This window comes from Pleurodeles waltl, chromosome 6 (assembly GCF_031143425.1).
Source record: "Pleurodeles waltl isolate 20211129_DDA chromosome 6, aPleWal1.hap1.20221129, whole genome shotgun sequence".
NCBI classification, from domain to species: Eukaryota; Metazoa; Chordata; class Amphibia; order Caudata; family Salamandridae; genus Pleurodeles; species Pleurodeles waltl.
Window position 1 is genome coordinate 431,883,066 of NC_090445.1, and position 21,575 is coordinate 431,904,640.

General features: G+C 42.5%; 1 protein-coding gene across 19 annotated transcripts in view; it reads left to right on the forward strand.

Moving 5' to 3' along the window:
* LOC138299845 (zinc finger CCCH domain-containing protein 11A-like) overlaps positions 1–21,575 on the forward strand; it is a 67,194-nt gene that overhangs the window by 33,037 nt on the left and 12,582 nt on the right. Inside the window, exons 2-6 of one of the 19 annotated variants that reach the window (XM_069238467.1) lie at positions 694–727; positions 1,204–1,313; positions 10,686–11,094; positions 15,240–15,425; positions 16,749–16,868. In XM_069238467.1, coding sequence (XP_069094568.1) covers positions 15,333–15,425; positions 16,749–16,868 — 213 coding nt within the window. In that variant the 5' untranslated portion in view covers positions 694–727; positions 1,204–1,313; positions 10,686–11,094; positions 15,240–15,332. The remainder of the gene's footprint in view (positions 1–693; positions 728–1,203; positions 1,314–10,685; positions 11,095–15,239; positions 15,426–16,748; positions 16,869–21,575) is intronic. The other 18 variants (XM_069238465.1, XM_069238466.1, XM_069238468.1 and 15 more) reach the window with 18 other exon arrangements.

Sequence of the window (21,575 nt, forward strand, 5' to 3'; positions counted from 1 at the left end):
CAGTTGGACACTTATTTGATGCCAGCCTATTTTCCAACATGTGAGAAATGGGCATTCAGTTCTTAAATTGGACCCACTTGATAAAGCACTTGTCAAACTGTGTATACACCTTGCTTGTCCATTCCCTCCTTTTCTAGCTGTTTGCAGAGACTAAAGATTGACAGTCGATAGCAAAGGTGTATTTCACCTGCAGCTTAATCTGTGTGTGTGCACCACTTCAGGTAAGAAGATGCCATGTCTTTGGAAATGGATGTGGGAAATGATCCGTGACTAATTACACGATGACAGACGTCTTCAATAACAGCTACCGATTTACTGTAGTAGTGTGCTGAAGTGTGTGCACGGCAGCAACTGGACTGTGCCTTGCACCTAAAAATGGACATAAATAATTGATTCGTAAATAGTTCATTGTGTGCTGCTTTGCCCTAAAAGCCCATATAAAGGTCCGTTGTGAATCGTGCTCTCCTTCAGTGCATTTGGGATGGTGTTAAAGTTTTGTATTTCATAGGGTTCTCAGTAATACCCGAAGAATATTGGTTTTAGTTGATGATGCTTTGCATTGTCATCAGAGTCTTGCGTAAAGTTATTGCATCTGTGTAATATGGTGGAGAGGTCGGCATGCTGCAGGTTATAATGGGAAGGTTGATTGAATGAAAAATCACACAGCTTACAATGATCTCTTCTCTTTTTTAGATTCGTGGACGATATAGGCAAGTTCATGTTTACCGTGAGTAAAGGGCTACCAATCACAATTTTTTTTCTTTCATATTAATTCAGTTTTTAGACTTGTTTTCTTCACTTTTGTCAGAAGCACACGGACCGTAGGGCAAAATTGGAATGAGAATACATGCTCTCAGGGGGCGTGTCGCATGCCTACTAGCAGAAACACCTTTTTATTTGATGTCCTGACTCATCAGACAGATAAAGGATACCTCTCTGCTTCAGGGAACACTCATGTCTAGGAGCAACTTTTCGATAAATTGCTAAAACGAAAATAAACATAGGTTCAAGACTCTTAACGAATATTACCACCTCAGCCCTTCAAACGAGCTGACCTTACTCCTCGCCTGCTGATTGTCCAGCTGCCCACTTTTCACTAGGATGGTAGTCAAGATTAAATGCAACTCACCATTTTCAAGCAGTTGGTTTTTTTTTCCAGTGCATTGCTACTTCAAATCTTTTTTTTTTTTTTTTTTTTTTAAGGTTGCAGAGTTTATTACATGTGCACTGCAGCGCGAGGGGACTCTGTAAGACATGTAATTCAGTCAATTTCCAAGGATCTGTTGCGAGAAGTGCCCACCTTTACACAGCAAGTATGTTGTACCGTTGTGACTGTTCAAATGCTAGTTGTTTGAGTGCCTCGTGCATCTCGATAGGCGTTTGTGCATCCTGGCATTGCCACTTCCGCAGCATACAGAGCCTTATAAAGCACCGTTATTAGGAGATCCAGGCTACTGAAGCTCCCTCCCACTTTATAAACCATATTGTGCTTTTTCCTCACTCCTCCGTTGCCTGTATTTCATCAAGATACACCTTATTGTCTAGTAAAAGTGAGATCCATGCGTGAGCCACTTCAATTGTGCTAACTATAAAGTGCAGATACGTTTTTCTGTTGTCTGTTGCTGGGTTCACCTGCACACGAGATACGTAGGCACTTGGCCCAGTGAGCACCTCTTCATGTTTTCCTTTTGGTATTACTTAATGTTGATTGGTCTGTCAGTTGTTTTGTGGTGCCACAGCTTAACTGCATTAACCCCTCATCGTCCTTCCTCTCACTAAACTTGACTATTGCTCCCCAACCCAAGACGCCGCCCCCCCCCTCATTAAAGGGTTATACAAGTACCTCACTTCTTTTGTCTGCAGCTGATTGCCATCTTAGCTGCAGGTCGATTTTTCTTTCTTTTTCTTTTTTTTGTCCTTGTTTAGGCCTGCTATAGCGCTTTATGTGTATATTTTGTTTTGGTGGTCACGCTTGTATGTGGGGCATGCAAGACCACAGCGGGCGTCTGTGGCCTGCTGGGCGGCCTGTGACTGTCTCGGGGATTTTTTTTTTTTTTTTTAATGTAGTTGAGCTTTAATTTGATTGCCCTAGTGCCCTCTCGGCATTTTAGCAGTTCTTCCGCTGCCCGGTATATTTATGTTATGACATGGCCATATGCCGACATCTGCCTGGTCTCAAAACGGCATCTCCACTTTGTGAATGCTGCACATCTGTGTGTTTCTGCTTGTCCTCCTTTGGGCGGGGGGTGTGCAGCAGCATTGTCGTGGGTTTCAGAGCGGCTTTACCGAGAAGTCGGTTCCTGTGCCAGTCTGGTTCCCGCTTCCAGCGTTTGGTGATGCCTGTTCTTCCTTGTCTGCTTGGTTGGTCTTTGGCAGCCATGAGTGACTTACAGGACTTACCGGCGGTGGCTGGGCCTTCTGTCTGGGTCTCTTTAACCCCCAGTCTATTATTGCGGCAGTAGTTGAAGCTGCTTTTGGGGCCCACGAGGGGGCTCCCACCCCACCTAAAGTGCATACATTGGATCCTCCCGTGGAGGGTGAGGAAGACGACCTGGAGGGCCATTTTGTGCAGGGCACAGATTTGGCTGAAATTCTGCAGCATGTTTGGGACAATTTGGGCTTTGCTGTGTCCAGTCCAGGACCGGCTAAGGATGTCTTTTTTTTTTCTCAGTATCAACGGGCTGAGCCTGAGTCTTTGCCCTTATACGCTTCCATCCGCCATGCCCTTACTAATGAATGGAAGGATGTTGAGAAACAGTAATGTCCTCGTTTCTTGTTGAAACGTTACCTTCTGGAGCAGTTTAAGGAGGAATTTCCGGCTTCCGTAAACATTATGGCCGAGTTGGCCTCCAAGGGACTGTGGTATCGGAGGATACCCTCCTTCTGACTCTGTTGACAGAAAGATGGAAGGGGCTGTGAAGCGGGTTTATATGGCTTCGAACTTTTCCATCCTTGCTAATGTCTACTCCTGTGTACAATTCAGTCCCTCCTTAAGGACTTTCATTCTTTGGCAGATAAGGTACAGAAGGGTGCGGATTTTTCCGCCCTCTTGGCTTTAATGGAGCAGCAGGAGCACTTTCTCCCGGACATCACGTTTGACAATCTCTGTGCCTATGTAGCCCTTCCAGTGCTGCCATTGCACCCCGTCGGAACATCTGGATGCGCTCTTGGAATGGCTTTTGCTGCTGAGAAGGCGGTGCTCCTGAAGCTCTCGTTTTTGGGCTCCAAGGTGTTGCGGTGATCTGGAGGAGCTGATCAATTAATCTGCAGAGAACAGGAAACTGGTTACTCCTGTCTGGCTTGCCTCTAGGGTCAAAGATTTTGGTTACAAACATGCTTTTCCCGCTGGGGTAAGTCCCCTCAGCACGAGCCCTTTTAAGGCAGGGGCCCCGGTCGGGGCACCCCCACTACTGACAGATCCCAGTACACTGTGGCCTCCGCCTCTGCCCCTGCTCCTACCAAGGCATGACTTCTCCAGGTTTCGGCCCGTGGAGGGGTTGTCTGCAGTACTTTCAGGACATTTGGGCAAGTTCCTCTCTGGATGCCTGGGCCGAGCATAAATTTCAGCAGCACTCCTCCCTGCCATTTCTTCCAGACTCCCTCTCCTCGCTCCCTGGAGAAGTTGGCGGCGCTGCTTCAGGGGGTTCAATTGCTGCTCCTAATGGTGGCCATTATTCCTGTGCCTCCGGGAGATACTTTCCTTGGTTATTATTCCCTGCTTTCCTTGGTGCAAAAGGGATCCGGGGAGTTCCGTCCTGTCTTGGATATGAAGGGGGTCAATCAGTTCATTCCTCATGTGCCCTTCAAGATGGTGTCGCTCCAGCTCATTCTGCCCCTCAAACAGAAGAGCGAGTTCCTGACTTCCATCTATCTCTCAAGATCTCCACCTCACAATGCCTACCTCCCTGTCGTAGTTCATCCTTCTCACCAGCAGTTCCTCAGGTTTGCTGTCCAGGGCCACCACTGCCAGTTTAGGGTTCCGCCCTTCTGACTGGCATCGGTCTCGAGGGTATTCACCAAGCTCCTGGCTCCCTTAGTGGGTATTTTGCATTTTGAAGGTATCCAGCTCGTACCTCGTCTAGATAACTGGCTGATTGCCTCTTCTTCTTTTTCCACGGCCCACGCAGAGGTCACCTGTGTGACCACGCTGTTGCAGGAGTACAGCTTCTTAATCAATTGGAAGAAGTCCCAGGTTCAGCCATCCCAAGATCTCCTCTTCATCAGGGCCTGTTTCTGGATAGACTTGGGGGAGGTTTTTGTGTCAGAGGAACATTGTGTTCGTCTTTGTTCCCATTTGTCCTCTCTTCTGCTTCGTCCTTAGGTGTCTGCACGGATGTGACTTTGCAGTTTGGGAGAGATGTCTTCTACATGGCCCTTGTCCCTTGGGGGAGGTTGCATCTGTATCCCCTTGTTCGCCATCTCCTGAGGCATTGAAACCCGTTATTTCGGGAGTACGAGACTCCGGTTCCAGTGACTTCTCAGATCCGAAGGGATCTTCAGTGGTGGTTGGATCCCATTCATCTGAGCAGGGAGTTTTCTTTGGTTCCTCTTCCTGTTCTGGTTCTCACGACCAATGCCAGTGAGATGGGTTGGGGTGCCACTATGAGGATTCCGCTGCTCAGGGGCGATGAAGTTAGTGGGAGGCTTTTCAGTCTTTACATTGGAAGGAGCTGGAGGTTTTTTTTGTTTGTTTTTTTTGTTTCTGCCCCCTGTTGTTGCAAACTGCGGGGGGGATGCCCTTCTTCCCCACTTTTGTTGTCTGGTTGCATTGCTCTGGCTATTCCCTTGCCCAGGGGGGCTCCTGTATCGCTTTCCTCACAATCCCTCTTCTCCCTTGGGTGGTTCAGGACCAGGTAGAGATGCTGTTGGTTGCTCTGCCTTGGATGAGGTGCCCTTGGTTCCCTTGTATTCTGCACCTCTCTGTAAGGCATCTATCCCCACTCTGGCAGCCTCTTCTTCCTCTGGACACTCTTCGGAGGTTGCGACTTGCGGTGGGGCACTTGAACGGGAGTCCCTCTTAGCTCAGGGATGTTTTTAGGATGATGCAGCATTGATCCAGCAGTACCGACTGCCGTTAACCCTTAAGGCTGTCATTGTCAGAATTTTTCTGTTGGTGTCAGGAGAAAGGTTTGTCGCCTTCCGCTTGTGGACCAGCAGCTGTGTTGGACTTCCTTTGGGACAGTTTCCAGCTGGGTTTGGCTGTCTCGACTCTCCTGAGTCAATAGGCAGGTATTCAGGCATTTCAAGGGGCTGGTGTATTGTTTGTTGCTCCTCTGGCGACATGCTTTCGGGGAGTTGTTTCCTTCTGCGTCCCGTGGTACATTCCCCTGTGCCTTCTTGGGATTTGCCTTTGGTTCTGTGGGGTCTGTAAGGGACCCCGTTTGATCCTCCGGGGTCTGTGGACTTCAGATTTCTTTCAGCCAAGTTTGCTTTTCCAGTAGCTATTTCCTCCGGAAGACGAGTGGGGGAGATTGGGGCTTTACTCGCCTCCCCCTCATTTCCTTCATTTTTTTCCAGACCTGGTGGTGCTTCGTCCTAGTCCAGCATTTCTCCTTAAGGTGGTTTCCTCTTTTTATTTGGACTCTGATATTGTTTTACCTACCTTTTTGTCTCTCTTCGGTGTAAGTAAGTAATCTTTATTTTCATGATTAATTAAAACCATTGCAATAAAAGTTAAAACAAGTTTAATTACACATATTAGACAGTCCTAGCTAAAAACCATTATGTAAAAGATTCCAATTGAATCTACTTTTATCAGCCTGTTAGCTGCAGGTAAAATTCCTAGATGTGCATTGGTTCTGCTGTGATGCATAAAATCCGATAACAGGCTATTAACGTACATTTCATTGTATAATTGACAGACCGGTGGGTCTGCGATCAGTGTCTAATATGAAAAGCAGCTAATAGAGCCTTGCTCTTGATAGTTCGATGATTGCTCTTGATAGTTATCCCCTCTGTCTTACAGCAGCATGTGGTATAGGGAACCCTCCTGTAGAGTTGTCAGTACTTTAATATTCCTGTTACGTTGAATATGCCTATTAAATAAGAGCAAGTCCCTTATGTGGTTTGATTAGCAGCAGATAATGTGCTTAGTGACTGTATTTTCTGTTAAAAAAACGCTTAAACGGGCAAGCTTGTTGCTGGTCCAGGGAGGACCTGGCCTGGCAGTTTGGGCTGGACTGGTCCCATGGGGAGCAGGGTCAAGACTGATTTGCATATGGCTGGTGCCCAACTGGGGTGGCATGGTGAGCAAAAAAACGACGGATTAAACCCAGATCTGTGACTGGGGGTTAATGTTTGCATTGTTCAGCATTCCGTCCATCATCCTTTTGTGTTGCTAAAGTTGCCGTAAGTGGGAAGGGTATGCCCAGACTACGGTCCATTGCTCACTGTGCCACTGGATTAAAACTAGCCTGGCTGATGAAGGGTGATACCCTGAAACCAGTCCCAGGATACTTGTTTCCGGTCCAGGGAGGACCTGGCTTGGCAGTTCAGGCTGGACTAGTCCCATGGCGAACAGGGTCAAGACTGATTTGCATACGGCTGGGTCCAAGCTGAGGTGGCATGGGGAGCAAAAATAACGACTGATTAAACCCAGATCTGTGACTGGGGGTGAATGTTTGCATTGGTCAGCATTCCGTCCATCATCCTTTTGTGTTGCTAAAGTTGCCCTAAGTGGGAAGGGTATGCCCAGACTTGGGTCCCTTGCTGACTGTGCCACTGGATTAAAGCTAGCCTGGCTGATGAAGGGTGATACCCTGAAACCAGTCCCAGGATACTTGTTTCTGGTCCAGGGAGCACCTGGCTTGGTAGTTCGGGCTGGACTGTTCCCATGGGGAACAGGGTCAAGACTGATTTGCATATGGCTGGGTCTAACCTGGGGTGGCATGGTGAGCAACAAAACAATGGATTAAACCCAGATCTGTGACTGTGGGTGAATGTTTGCATTGTTCAGCATTCCATCCATCATCCTTTTGTGTTGCTAAACGGACAAGTTGGCAGGCCAGTTAAATGTCTTCACTGGCAAAACATGCTTTCACTGCCTTTCTGCATGTTTTTAACATGAAAAGAATAAGAAGTGGCTTTTGCAGCAATTTATATTTGTGTCTGAGACCTTTGCAAATACATATTAAGTGCAGTATGTCCTCTTTTGCTGCCCTGCACAGTCGGCAACTGTTGTACGCCTGAGGTAGTTTCCAATGGGGTAGTTGGGGCAGAGCAGGGAAGATGCCGAGCTGATGCCGGAAATATTTATCCTTGGATCTTTTCGTGAACAATACACCTAAATAGGATTGTGGTGAGCCACTGAGGTAGCTCTGCAGAGTGAACCATCCATGGGCTGTTCCTGAAAGTTCTGTGTTATCTTCCAGCAAAGAGACCCTTTTGACAGCTTGAGTTACAAGGTTTTTTTTTTAATCTATTATATGTCCCCAGGGGATCCCAGAGTTCATTAAGTCCCAATAGCTCTATCGACTCTTGTAGGTATTTTTTTGCTGCACCTGCATCTTTTATTATTAGTTCATTCCTCAGGTGAGCATTTAGGGAACCTGGCTCTGCACTCTTGATCTTATACCAGCTTTTTACATAGGCACCTCTACGCACAAAATGTTGCAACTGTAAGCCTATTTCTAATCTTACTTGGGCTGGTGAAGTGTAACTTGGTAGGCTGAAGATCATCCTTAGGGCCTTTGCTATAATGCCATTCAGGGTGCTAGCAACCCTGCCTCTCATACATTCGCTCCCATAGGGGATAGTCTGGATGAGTTGTGATTGTATTCCCTGAATAATCTGGGTGAAGCGTGGTCCGGCAGTTTTGTTCTGGAGGTTTTTTAGTGCAACAGCCACAGCAAATTCTCTTCTTTTTAGTGTCTCTTTATGAGGTGTAAACGTGCCTTTGCTGCCTATTATTACCCCCAAGTATTTGTATTCCATAACTGTTTCCATCCTTTGACCTGCCAGGTGGCAGTAGTGCTCCCGATTTTGTCTTGCTTTGATTCAGCTGCATAACTTTCGTTTTATCCAAGTTTATCCTCAGCCCGTTTTTTACAGAGTAGTCATGGGTTGTGTCAAGAAGACGTTGGAAACCAACCGGAGTTCGGCTGATTAGCACAAGGTCATCTGCGTATAGTACATTCGAGAGGTTGAGCCCGCCCAACCTAGGCGCTGGAAGTTGCATTTGTCTAATTCAGTTGATAAGTCTGCCATGAAGAGATTGAACATGATCTGGGCTGGTACGCAGCCTTGTTTCAGCCCCTTGGTGGTTTGGATCCTTTTTGTCAGGTATTCACCTGTCCCTAGCTTCACTTGTACCCATGTGCCTGTATGTAGCAGGATCAACTGCTTCAAGAGTCCAGACAGGATGTCTTTGTTTTGCTAGTTTGTCCCACAGTATCTCCCTGCGTATATGGTCAAATGCTGAAGCATAATCAATGAAACAGAGGTATAGCAGGAGGATGGCTGCCTTGATGGCATCACTCAGCAGAGAGCGAGTTAGTATGTTTGTAGTAGTCCCCATGTCCTTGCTGAATCCGGTTTGGTTGAGGGGGATTATTGTGTTTTCTGTTGCCCAGTCCTTTAGTTGTTCTAGGATGAGCCCAGCATAGTAGTTGGCATCATTGCCTATTAAGGCAACCAGCCTGTAGATTTTTGGATCGTTCCTGTCTCCTTTCTTAAAGATTTGGGAGATTATTGACCCCATCCAGGATGCAGCAATTATTCCTGTTTGGAGGACTTCTTCAAATACTGGTTTCAGTGCTCCGTCCAGTAATCTGGGTTTAGTTTGAATAAGACTGGAGGAATCCCATTAGGTCCCAGTGCTCCATCTCTCCTACCCTTGGCTACCTGGCTCATGGTTTGATCAGCAGAGATTGTAATTGTCTCAGTGCAGTGAAGATCTTGTGTAGCTCCTTCAACCACAGAATCTAGTTCCATTCTTCCGTGCTTGCATCCAGAAGGGGCTGCTTGAAAATGGGGCGTAAAAAAATTAACCCAGGACTCTTCTGTCAAGTGGGCGTTTACTCCATGGACTGCAGGGTTCAGTATGTTGTTTTATGTTCTCCAAAATCTTGTGCTGTTGTTACTGTTTATATCATGGAGAAGCTTGGCCCCGATGTCTCTTTGGCTTCCTTGCCATGTTATTTTTTTCTTACTTGCTTTTAATTCCCTCAGTTCCTTTACGATATCCTTGTTTGGGCCAGGTAGATGAAGCCTCCTTAGTGCTCTGTTTATTGATTTTTTTTTTTTTTTTTTTTTTTTTTTTTTAATGTCTTGACTTTGTATGTTTGGTGAGATAAGGAGACCAGCAGGGGGCATAGTTTTAATTGCAGCACAGTTCTTAATGTTGTAAGTAATTTCTGTTGAAGTTATTCGAGGTCTTTTGATCAATTAATTAGTTTCACCCAATAATCCCGGTGTGGAATGAGGAGGTGTGTTTGCATTCCTTGGATGTGCATCATGCACTTTTGGTGTACTTGCAGCATATTGCTGGGTTTTTCAAGATTGATGCTTTGTTTCTCTCTCACATGGTCTGGCTAAGAGGGGTCTCAAGCCTTCTCTCTCTACTTTATCCTGTTGGATTAAGTTGGCTGTTTTTCAGTCCTATTTTTGTCTGGCCAGCCTGTCCCACAGCTTTGTCCTGGGCCCTGGGCGACCTTGTTTTTGCCTCCTGGTGGCTTTTAAGGGGGCTTCCATTTGTGACGTTTGCTTTGCTGCCACTTGGGCTTTGCCTCACATTTTTATGTCCCATTATCGTTTGCAATTGGGTGTGATGTGTTCTCTGACTTTAGTTCTGCCTATCGAGTTCTGTGAGTCCTCCTGCAGAATGATGTGATTTCTTCATTTGCACTACCCTGTTTTTCTTGTGTTTTGTTTTTTAAATCAGTTGTATGGCTTGGGTACGTACTCATATGTGAGGACTGTGAGAGGAAGACTGATAAGGAGGTAATGCCTGGTTACTCACCGGTAATTTTCATTACTCAGAGTCCATGCCTTCCTCGTCACAGGCCTGAGTTCCTACCGCCTCTACATGTTTCATCTGCTTTCTTTCCAGGCTTTTTGATTTCAGGAAGTCCTCCCCAGGAAGTGATGTATTTGTATTTGTATTACCGTTTAATGGGGGACATCTTGGATTGGGGAGGAATAGTCAAGTTTGGTAATTAGGTTCTACAGATAAAGAGAGAAATTCATACGTGAGGACTGTGACAAGAAAGACATGGACTTGGTGTAATGAAAATTACTGGTGTGTAACTGGGCATTTCTCTATAATATCAAACCATCACGCAGCAAAATCCCCCTTCTAAGAACCCGTTTTGTGATTCTCAACAACACTTTCTTAATTATATTTGTGTTTTTCAGGTTTTTTCCTTCTATTTATATATTGTAAAGAATGTCACCAATGTTTGCATCACTTTGCCATTGTTCTTTGTGTGTATGTGTGTTGTTGATTCATAGTACCTATCTGCAGGTTCAGTTTACCCAAGAGAACCCTCGTCCCACTGACTTTGGTGATGTGAAGTCATAAGGAAGGTCTAATATCCATTTTCTGTGGTTGGCTGTTGGCCAAAGTAGAGCGATGGTTCGGTTTGGGTTTTCTGTTGCCTTGTGGTCACTTTTTTGTTCTGATTTGACAAACATTGTTTACATACCTATGCTATCTTTTAAGTTTCATATAATAAAAAAAAGGGAAGGTATTTCTTTGTTTTCTCTGTAGGTGAAGAAAATCCGAAGACCAGAACCTTGATCTGATATTTTTTTTTTTTAAACTTATTTCAATATAAAATAAGTGTATCTGACTGTGGAATACAGATCAGATTTTCGCAGCCACTTTGTCACTTCACTGCAAGATCGATTTTGGTCTCAAAGGGGACTGCCACTGTCGCCACTGAATTGTGCCAGCTGTTTGAAAGTGTGGCCTCTGTCGTGATTCCTTAAAAGAGGGAGAAGCTTTTCCGAGGCTACTTCGGAAAGTGGATTTGCATCTCCTTTTTCTTCTCTCTCATCTTACCCTGTCTTTTAATTGTCCCACTGTTTGATGGTGCATTCAACCTACAGGAAAAAAAACAATTCGGGAGACTGGCAAAGTCCAGAGACTCTAAGGTAAGTGTGCTTTGAGAGGGCGGGACATTTATACAAATATGTTAAGGACTATTCTATATTCTGAATATAGTTGTATTAAGAAATTCTAGTCTAATGCACTGCTTGAAAAGGAATTGAGTTATTCCTGCAGTAAAGTCACGCTGGCATCTTCTCCATGGCTGATACGGATACTTTGGAATTACCCTTTATTTTTCTATGTGTTTTGTTTTCACTTGAATTGTGAGTCTGAAAAGAAAATGAATGTTCCTCATTGAATCTTTTGCCTTCATCCCCACCTTCTAACCCATCAATATGTTAAAACAATAATTAACATTTCCAACCTGTATTAACATCTATACGTTAAGGGTCAAAACGTCGAGTCATTTATTTAATAATAAATTCAATCAAACATACCACAATATTATTGCATTTATACTATTATCTAGAATAAAGTGATTTTGCTCTTCTGTGCCAAGCTGAATTGTAAAATGTTTGAGACCACAAAGACTACATAGGTTCTGGTATCCATATTACATATTCTCAAATTCACCCAATAATGAGTAATTCCCATAATATCATATAAAGGGACAACCCGTTGACCCCTTTTTTTCCTAATAAGCCCTCCAAAATAATAAAATACCGGGGGGAAGCCGATTTAATGTAAGCTAAATATTCTTTCAATTGTAGATTCACTTTTAGTGGTTGAAAAGTGATCAGAACGTCCCCCACTTTCCAATATCTACATTTTACAATTCTAGTACGATTTGTGGGGATGGTTGTAGGAATTGGCCGATAATCACTTGGATCCAAAATAGCAAGCCACAATGTAATGTGACATAAAACATCCAAGAAATATTAATAGCAGCAGGCCTATGATTAACATCTTGTTGTGCTTCTCTGTAGAGATTTAGTTCACTTGTTGAAATGCATGTCCAGTTTAAACGGGTGTTCAGGTTTGCCATATGAGTAATAGGTTATAAAGCCAGAACAAGCCATAGCAGAAGTTCTAGCACACTCAGTGGGGGTTTCAATTGTCATTTATTTTCTCACTTTTCCAACAACTCCCCTTTACAGTGCCCTACGGACCCATATCCTTTTAGACAGGACCACTGGAATTATGCGCCATGGCCGAGTAAATTATGCGGCAAGAAAAGGCAAAATATGTGGCGTCATGCGCCACATTTTGTGATAGTCTTACTTATTTATTTTGACATTTTTATTCTTTAACACTGTCTGACCATTGGTTGCACCTCATATATACTAGCTTAACGAAAAATTGCAATGAGCATCAGAAAGATGAGCAGTCAACCCTTGCAAAGGGCCTTCCAGTGCTCACAAACACGTTGCTGCTTTTTAATAAATTTAGAACGGTTTGAGCTAAAAACAATTTTTTGTTTGTTAAAATCTGCAGTTTATGCAACAGATGATGGATTATGTGGCAAGTGCAGCAAAGCTATAATTATGCAAAAAAAAAAAAAAATGAAGCAGCCTCACAATCTCATAATTCCAGTGGCCCTGCCTATAGGGCAGTGCTAGCAGCTTTTGCCCTATAGATTTCCACAGCTGGTAAAATAGTATATATGGTTGTACGATTTGGCAATTTGAGGATAGCGGCCCCTCCATAGTTGTGTGGGGACCAAATATGGGAATCTGATAGTCTAATACCCAAGTAACCAAGCTCTGGGATGGAATCTTTCATGTTAATCGAGCCCTTGAATGATATATGAGTTTTTGAAAATTCGTATTCTTTAAGTGTTAGTTTTGAGTCTATATCCTAAACAAAACAGGCTCAAATTTTCCATTTACGCTTGGAGCCCTCAGTTAGACATCAGTAAAGTATCATCCAGAAATAAAAGGGCAGTAACCTTTTGCTGTGCAATGTAAGGGGAGTCTTTTTTGCAATCCAATAAAGAGTCAATACAAACATTAATTAAGAATGAAAAGAGCGTTAGAACGACGACACAACCCTGCTCCTACTCACCTACTGATGTCATTTTCTCCTTTAGCCCTCCATTAATGCCCACGCGAACTTGAGCGTGAACTGTCTGAATAAAGCTGCCTTAATAAAGAGAATAAACTAATTGTTTTGAGACTACTATCCATAATTTCGATCTTGGCACTGGATCAAAGGCTGCTTGTAAATCATCAAGGCTACGTACAAGTGCTCCTGGTTTATTTAAACTATTATCCATTGTGTTATAAGAAAGTGAAAAACCTGGTCCAGACTACTGACTTTGTGCCTTCATTCATATCTTAAGTTGAAATGAGTGGGGAAATATTTTTTACTGCACACACAAACCTTGAATCCTTGTTAATTTATTTACATGTGTCTATTGATGATTGACAACTATACAAACAGTACGTTATAAATAAACATGCCAAATTATAATCACATAAATAATACAAATGTTAACATCATTACATTAAATGAAGAGACCCATAAAACAGTAATCCCTTCAATTGAAACCAGCACCTGCAGCCTGTTTTGTCTGTTTTTGGAACTCGCAAATATGAGAAGTGCTGAACTAAGATCGTCAACCTGGAACAATCCTCAGATTTTTTTTTTTTTTTTTTTTTTTAACCTAAAATTTTAATTGTAAAAATAACAATGATCTCCCAGGATCAACATAGTATATAATTATCAACGACATTGTCCAAAACACCTGTTATCACAAGCAAATGCATGTGACAAAATATGATAAGCATAAAGCTCCTCATCGTTGGGGCGTATCTCCGTATATGGCAGTTTGCAAGCTCGGACTTCTTCCATTACCCTTTACAACATTACAGCACACCTTATTGGTAGTACTACTGCTTAGTTCTAAAAAGTTGACCTTGTATGATTTTTGGTAAACCTTTTTCTTCAAGAACAATTTGAAATTGCGAGGTCAAAGGGGAATATAATTGAACACATGCTCAAGTTCTAATCACACTAACCACCTCGTACAGAACCAGACACACCCACTGTGTTTTCATCAGGGTATGTGTTTGACTTAGTATCATGTGCAATTCTGCAGTGCATACGGGTATGATTGTTTAGCATGAGACACAAACCCTCTAAACCAAAGGTAATACCACTGCTTAACCAGATCTAGGATCTGGTTCAAGTCTAAAGTATTTAAGATTTGTTGGACTTTTTTATACCTCATAATTTGTGCCAATCTATTATTTCGATTTTATCAGTAGGGTACTATAGGTTGAGAATCTTTTAGGGAAAGCCTTGGTACTTTTGCCATACAGTAAGAACTGTTTTAATGTTGTTGAATTTCCAGATATAAATGTGGGTTACATGTTGTTGGTTCTGGTGCAGTGCTTGTTATGGTTTCCTCCAATCATTCTTTGCTTGCTTTGGTTTCCTCCAATCATTCTTTGGTTGTGTATTTATTGAACAGGCTGAGGGTGTTTTTTTTTTTTTTTTTTTTTTTTTTTTTTTTTTTTTTTTGTGTGTGTGTGTGTGAAGCTGTCAAAAATTCAGTGCTGGATTACCAAATAGGCCCCGGCCAATGGGCCCCACTCCTTTTAAGGGCCCCACAACAAAGGATCAAAATAATATTGATTTGATCTTAAAAGAAAAATACAATCATGCTTTCTTAAATTGTTTCCAAAAAATAGAAAAAATTAATCAACTCAAAGAAACAAAAACTTTACATTAAAGACTCTCTATAGAGAAAATACTGTATTAGTGTAATGTACCCATCAACAAATTAAAGTACATAAACCATAGACATCAGATTCACATAAGTTTCTCTTAAAAGCTCATCTTTTTTCTGCTGTCAGTTTGTAAAACAAAATTTTTAAAAAATGGTGCAAACCACCTGTGTCTAATGTTTAGTTTTGTGTAATAACATTGGTTTATTAAAATTGTCGATTGGTAAAATGTAAATCATATTAGGAGATAATTTGCGAGGGGAACCCCCGAAATTTCGACTGCCTAGGGGCCTTCACAGGGTTTAATCCAGCACTGCCAACACTATAACATAACTGAACAGTTGTGAAGGTATGTCCCATGTTTTTCTTGTTAATGTCAATGTATATTCATCTGTTTCCTATTTAAAAACTAGAGGCTGAAAAATGTTTTCCCCCTATGATAAGTATCTTTCTATGTTACCTCTATTCTTGATTGGTGTCGTGCATCTGAGTTACTGATTTCTTGTCATCCCCTAAAGATTACACTTACTGAATCTTTCCAGTGCCGAGACGGAGGGCCGTAGGAGAGGAAGGCGGATTAGTTCCCTTTCTAGAAGAAAGAAGCCGGTTTCATGAGAGGAGTTGAAGCAAAAGCTTCAGATCTGTCAGCCATGGAAAATAAAAAGCAGGACTGCTATTTCTTTTTCTATTCCAGCTGTTTCAGGGTAAGTCTCACCAAGCAAGATGTACAAACCAAAGTTTCTTACACTCACGCCGTTAAGTGTCTTGCCACAAGCCGACTCCATGACAATACCAGCAAATAGAACTTCAATAATGTTGGGTTGTGGCCCTCTGATGAAAGTCATTTATTGGGGAAGTGCAAGAAAAGTACTACTTCGGCCTGATTTTTCTAAGACCGGCAAAGGGCGAATTCCTTGATCTGCATATTCTTTAATTCATTCTATCCTGAAGACACCCTGGTGAATAAAGCATCAAACACCTTTCCTCCACTCTTTTTCCACTACGCTCTCGCCAACTCTCGTGCCTTGGGTTTTTTCTGGGCTCTAAATGAACCATAACCCTTTCTGGGTTTTTGCTAAATGTACCATACTTGAAATCGCCATACATCTTTAAAAGTAGAATCCCGGTTTATTGTGTTTACTTATTGGGAAAATTAAAGGCCAGTTCACAAAAGATCCTATTTTAACAGTTTTTTTGTGATTTGGGTGTCTTTGCTAAATGCCAGAGGAGTTCAGATGAATATGCATGTTGCTTACGTTTTCTCTATTTACGGTGTTCAAATTGTCCAATGGATTTATTTAAAGCAAAAATGTAGATACTCATAGCTGTCGAAGGCTCGACACAAGTTAGAAACATACAAGTTAGAAACTGCTTCGTAGTGAGCCCATCCTTCAGTGTGGCACAAAAACACAATTTTTTTTTTTTTAGTTATTCATTTATTGGGTTAAAACGACATATGTTGAATCATTAGGAACCTCATGTATTATGTGTATTATAATAGTTTCACAACTATTTTGTGACAGCTGGAAAATGCTGAGCGATTTCTCAACTAAATACTGAGTTATTGCACCTGAAGTGTTAGCGTAGGTATGTGTTGCTCTAATGATTCAATATTGAATGATAACAATGTCCTAGAGTACATAGAGGAATGTAATAAATGCTGTGATTTCTTTGTAAAAATGTAATTCTCATGTCCTGCGGAGTATGGAATCACTCTCCTACCTTTTAAAGACTGTGAGTGCTTGGGAACTTGTTTTCCTCTCACCTTCAAAACATATACAAAAGTGCTTCCCCAATTAGTATTTGAATTACTCATTTGGTAGAGGGGTACGGGAGGTGCGTCGAAGTACTGGATTCTCATTGCCTATGGACAAGGCAGCACTGCTCGCATTCCATTTTCCAGCACTGTTCTTATTTTCACCCCTTTCAGCATTGTGTTAACTCCTAAACATTCAAAGCCTGGAAAGGGCTGCGATACCTACTTGACTCCACTGCTGCAATGTTGTGTTTTTTTCTTCACTGCACAGGGCGACAGTTGTGCGTTTCGACACTGTGAAGCTGCCATTGGCAATGAGACAGTATGCACCCTATGGGAAGAGGGACGGTGTTTCCGACCAATGTGCAAGTTCAGACACATGAAGATTGACGTGAGTGACCTGAGATTTGTGTGTTTCTCCAAGCTCTCTGGGACGTGTAGAGAAACCAGAGCAGCAGAAACCAATTCTTTTGAAAAGCACATATCTGATTTTAAAACTCCACATTTGCAAGGCTAATACAAATTAACATGTATAGAGTTTTGATTATCCGTTTACAACATTAAGCGTTCAAAAGTGGGTTTGTAAGTAAACATTTAGATCAGTGGTTCCCAAACTGTGTGCGGCGCTCCTGGCTAGTTTTGATGGCGCACCAGGGAGCCGCGGCTCCCAGTTTGGGAACCACTGCGTGCCTTGCACCAAAACCATTGTTACCCATAGGTATTTAAATTGCACCACTTTCTATGACTATCCATGCAGCACTGCTACACCGAGGTGCAAAATACAGAACATATGGAGAATTTATCATTACATCAAACTGCAATGCAGTATACAATTTAATAAACTGTGTGTATTGAATAAGAAAGTGTGAACACACAATTAAAAGAGAAATACAGTGAAGGTCTTGCTTCTGATTATGTGACATGAAGCCCATAAAATATGATTCTAGCATTTTCCTGAAGGGCAAATAGTTTGAGTGACTTCTTAAAATGGGAGAAAGAGAGCTCCAGAGGCGTGCTGCAGCACCACTGCGCTGTCTGGTCAAGACTAAAGACCTTTTGAATGTCAGCGGTTGCAAATGCAGAGTATCTTTGTCCCCGAATCTTTGTTGTCCACTGCATATGGTCAGCTGTTTGGTTAGACGAAGGGCGTTGTAGATAAGACCTTTTTACATTTCATTCTGGCTTCAGTTGGTAGCCATTGTAGTGTTTGTTTTAAAACTGACAAGATATGATTACATTTTTTGTAAGCAAAATTAAGGCTGGCATGGTAAATAGCCTTAATTGAGGTGAGTGAGGAATTACAGCTTCCAAGCACGAAAACAGGTAAAGAGGCAGCAATTTTCAATTATTTGAGGTTAGGGTTTAAAAAAATAAAAATAAAATTGTGAGTGAAGGAAAAAAATCAAGCAGTCTTGTTGATGTTTGGTGAAAACGGCTGGTGGTGAAGTCAAAACTGTTCTGTGGATGGAGGTAAAAACCATCTGCATTGAGTTCAATCTGAAAAGTGTGATTAACTTTTGACATTGAAATTGAGTGTGTGATAAGATTAAACTCCGTTTTGTTTTAGTTTTGTGGCATTAGCCTGTAGAAGTTGTTTGACATTCACTGCTGTTCTTTCATAAGACAGAATCCCAAGTTAAGGATGTTTTTTAGAAAGCAAAATCGGTCTGAGATAAATTGAATATCATTAGAGCCAAAACTGAGCTTTGAGGAAAGCCAAGCATCATTGGTGATCTGTTTGAGATGCAGGATTGAATCAGTCTTCACAATGTGGTTGTGGTAGGAGAGCAAAATTAGCACTTGATTCCCAAAAGCCAGTGACTTAGTCCAAATTCCAATGTAGAAACTGTGCCAGATGCACACACATTAACATGTAAATAAAAAATTCTGTAATGTAAAGTCTAGCATAGTCTTGTTTTTTTTCTTTGAGTCCACTAATATTTTCTGCCTTTAGCAAGAGCACAGCCGACTGTTTCATGCAATCTGGACTTGTAAGGGCTGCAAAACTGATATGCTGTCAGTCAATGGAGTTAAAATGTATCTACCGACAATAAAACCAGCAAAAATGACAACCAGCTTAATTTCAAATAGACCCAGAACAAAAAACAAACAACAGTCGTCCTGTGTGAGGATGCTCTTTTTGCATTATCACCACCAAACTTTTCACCTGCTGGTTTTCGACTGTGAAAGTGCATTAGGATCTACTAAACTGCTCCCCATTGCCTGTGCAAATGAGTTACCATGAGTTGTCATAAGTTAACTTACTTACATTAAACCTGACTGGTTGACCAAGTTGAAATTAATGTAACTGATTTACAAAAAGCAGCTTTAGAAAGTTGCCGTTTCCATGCTCAAGGTTTCCAGTACCTGTCTTCTATTACAAACAGCTGCTGTCCCCGAAACCACCTGCTGCACTCCTAGGGAGAAGTGTGAGTTACTCTCAGGAAGAGCCACAGACCTGCTGAGGAAGGAGGAATGACCTCCACCTGACAGGATGGCAATAGGGGGTATTTAAAGGCCAGATGCCAAATCAAACTTGTAAAGGGATCACCCTTTGTTTAGGCAGACAGACTGGCATCCCAAACAGGAAAGAGAAAACCTGTTGTCAAATTGATTTTCCAAGGGTAGTGTTACCCCAGCTAGCCACACCTATGGGATGGACTAGGGAGAGCCACACACCTAGAATAGTCTGGCCATGTTTGGAGTGGGCAGAATAGTACACTCGGAGTTAAGTAGATGCTACACTTCCCAGGAAGTGGTCACCAAGTGGGTAGGATAGCTGTGGAAAATGGTATCCCATTGGCTAGTTAGTCACCCCCACCCACAAGCTTGTAACATGTAAAAGTGTCATCTCTGGCCCCACACCTTCGATTACTGCTGGAACCAAAGAAGACAGAAGAAGGACCGCACCTGCTGAGTCACTGGAATACTTAAAGGTAGGCTGCACCAAGACAGTGCATTCGCAAAGAGTACAGGGCCTTTTATCATGGACGTGGAGAAAGAGGCCCAAGGGCTGAGCCGACTACCTCTTTCCAAGGACTCAGAGTGAGCTATTCACCTATTAAGCTCAAGGAGCACAAAAAGCTAAAGGGGACTGCTTGCAAGTGTCCGGCTGTTCTGCTGTTGGGCTTCCATTATCGACTATGTTACATAATGGGAGATTGAGTCCTGACCTATGTCTCTAAACCCTTCTCCCCACCGCTGAAAAAAGCAGAAGAAACCTCAAGGGAAACAATGTTGCTCTCAAGCTAGTTGATCAGAGCCAACTGGTCCCACATTGAACCCTGCTGGAGCATCGTGGGAGACTACATACTGATGCTGGAGGCAGCCACCAACACTTGGGCCCAAGGATTGGCCCTCAAAGGACTGTCATCACCTCACAGCATCCTTCATAGCAACCGCATCCTTAGCATTAAGTATCCCTTACATCATTTCCATTGACTTCTCTGGTGGTCTGAACTAAAGACACTAAAACAGACTAGAAAAAGTTAAAGGCAATTGTTAACTATCCATCTGGTCCTGTTGTGTTGACCTGAAAGGCTCCCTATCAGATTTGTCTGTCAATTTACCTGCTAATGGCATTTCCAGGCTTTGTTTGTTACTAACTCTAAATTGCTACCCCAGTAGATTACAGCCATTTATTGCATTTTTGAAATACAGTGATTTGTGTTTCTCAGAAAAATCACATCTCCATTTCCCCTTGATAGATTTCGTCGTTCTGGTCTCTTTCAAAGCTCAAAATGCAATCTATTGCTTTTAATTGCTTTTCAATTGTTATTGTGCCATGTTTCTTTCTTAACTGTTTTGTTACTTTTAAATACTTTACACTATTTCATTTGTTAAAGCCCAGCTTCTCTGTGCCACAGCTACCCAAGTCTGAACTGTGTTTTTTCTTACAAACCTAACTGGACCTGATAAAGATTGTGCCTTTATTAAATTGTGAGGTCTCACAATCATGTCACATAATAATCCGCTTTCCGACATTATGCACACTGTGATATTGCTACAGTCACATCCTTATTGGAAATGGCAGTGTCGTATGAATCATCATATGATTCTGTTCATGTTACTGTAGTATTCACAGTATTTCTAAAATGTGTTAGTGATCCTAAAGTTAACTCTAAAGACAAAAAAAACAGTTTTGCAATGGTTACTTGCCAAGGGGTGATAATTGTTACATACTCATCTGTGTGCAGGACAATAAAGAAAGGAGTAGTGATGGTGGTGTTTTTGTTTTAATCAGATCATGCCTCTGAAAGATCTAGGAACAGATCCAAAGTGGCCTCTGAGACCGTCTCCTCATGAAACTCTCTCAATTCAAAGCTGCACTAGAAGAAGGATATTCAGTCTTCCAGGCAGGAGAGCTTCCCTAGCGCTTAACCTACTCTGGAATGACCAGACTACTCTGGGGAATACTCCTCTGGTCCTGAGTTGGGGTGTCCCCATGCCCCCACCTCAACCACCCCCAAACACCTATTCCCTCCATTCCCCCACCACGATGACCAAAAATCTGAACACCAGCTCTAATACCTGGTCCTTCGATGGGCAGAAAGCTACCTTCTTTAATGTCTGACAAAGGTACAGCAGTCTTCTGCCAGTTGGTAGTCACAGTGCTGGCCTCAATACTGCTGACTGAAAAGTTGCACCAGACATTGTGATGATGCTGAGAGACGTGAAAAAGACGAGGCTAAGAAGCAAAGGAGAGACACAGTTTCCAGGAACAGAAATCGGCTAAAAAGAAAGGGGTAACAGTCAAAGGACAGCTGTCTTTCACAGGAGTACCCTTGCATTCCTTAGAATACCGTGATGTCCAAAGACAACATCCTGTCCCTCCTACAAATCCTCTCAGAACATGAAGAGTTATTGGATTTTCAAGAGTCTAAACAGTATCTTGACCTCTTACGTGACCTAGAGGGCAGCGTATCTTCTGAAATAGACCTTGATGTGTAGTCAGAAGTTGAGAAACTAGGGCTTAATCTTTGTGCAAAAAGTGAATTGGCGAAGATGTAGATAACATTCCCCTTCTGGATCTGTCCTGAATGGGCAAGTCTTCTTTAACAACCCAGCCTCTTTTTAAACAATTACTTTAAAGCAAGAA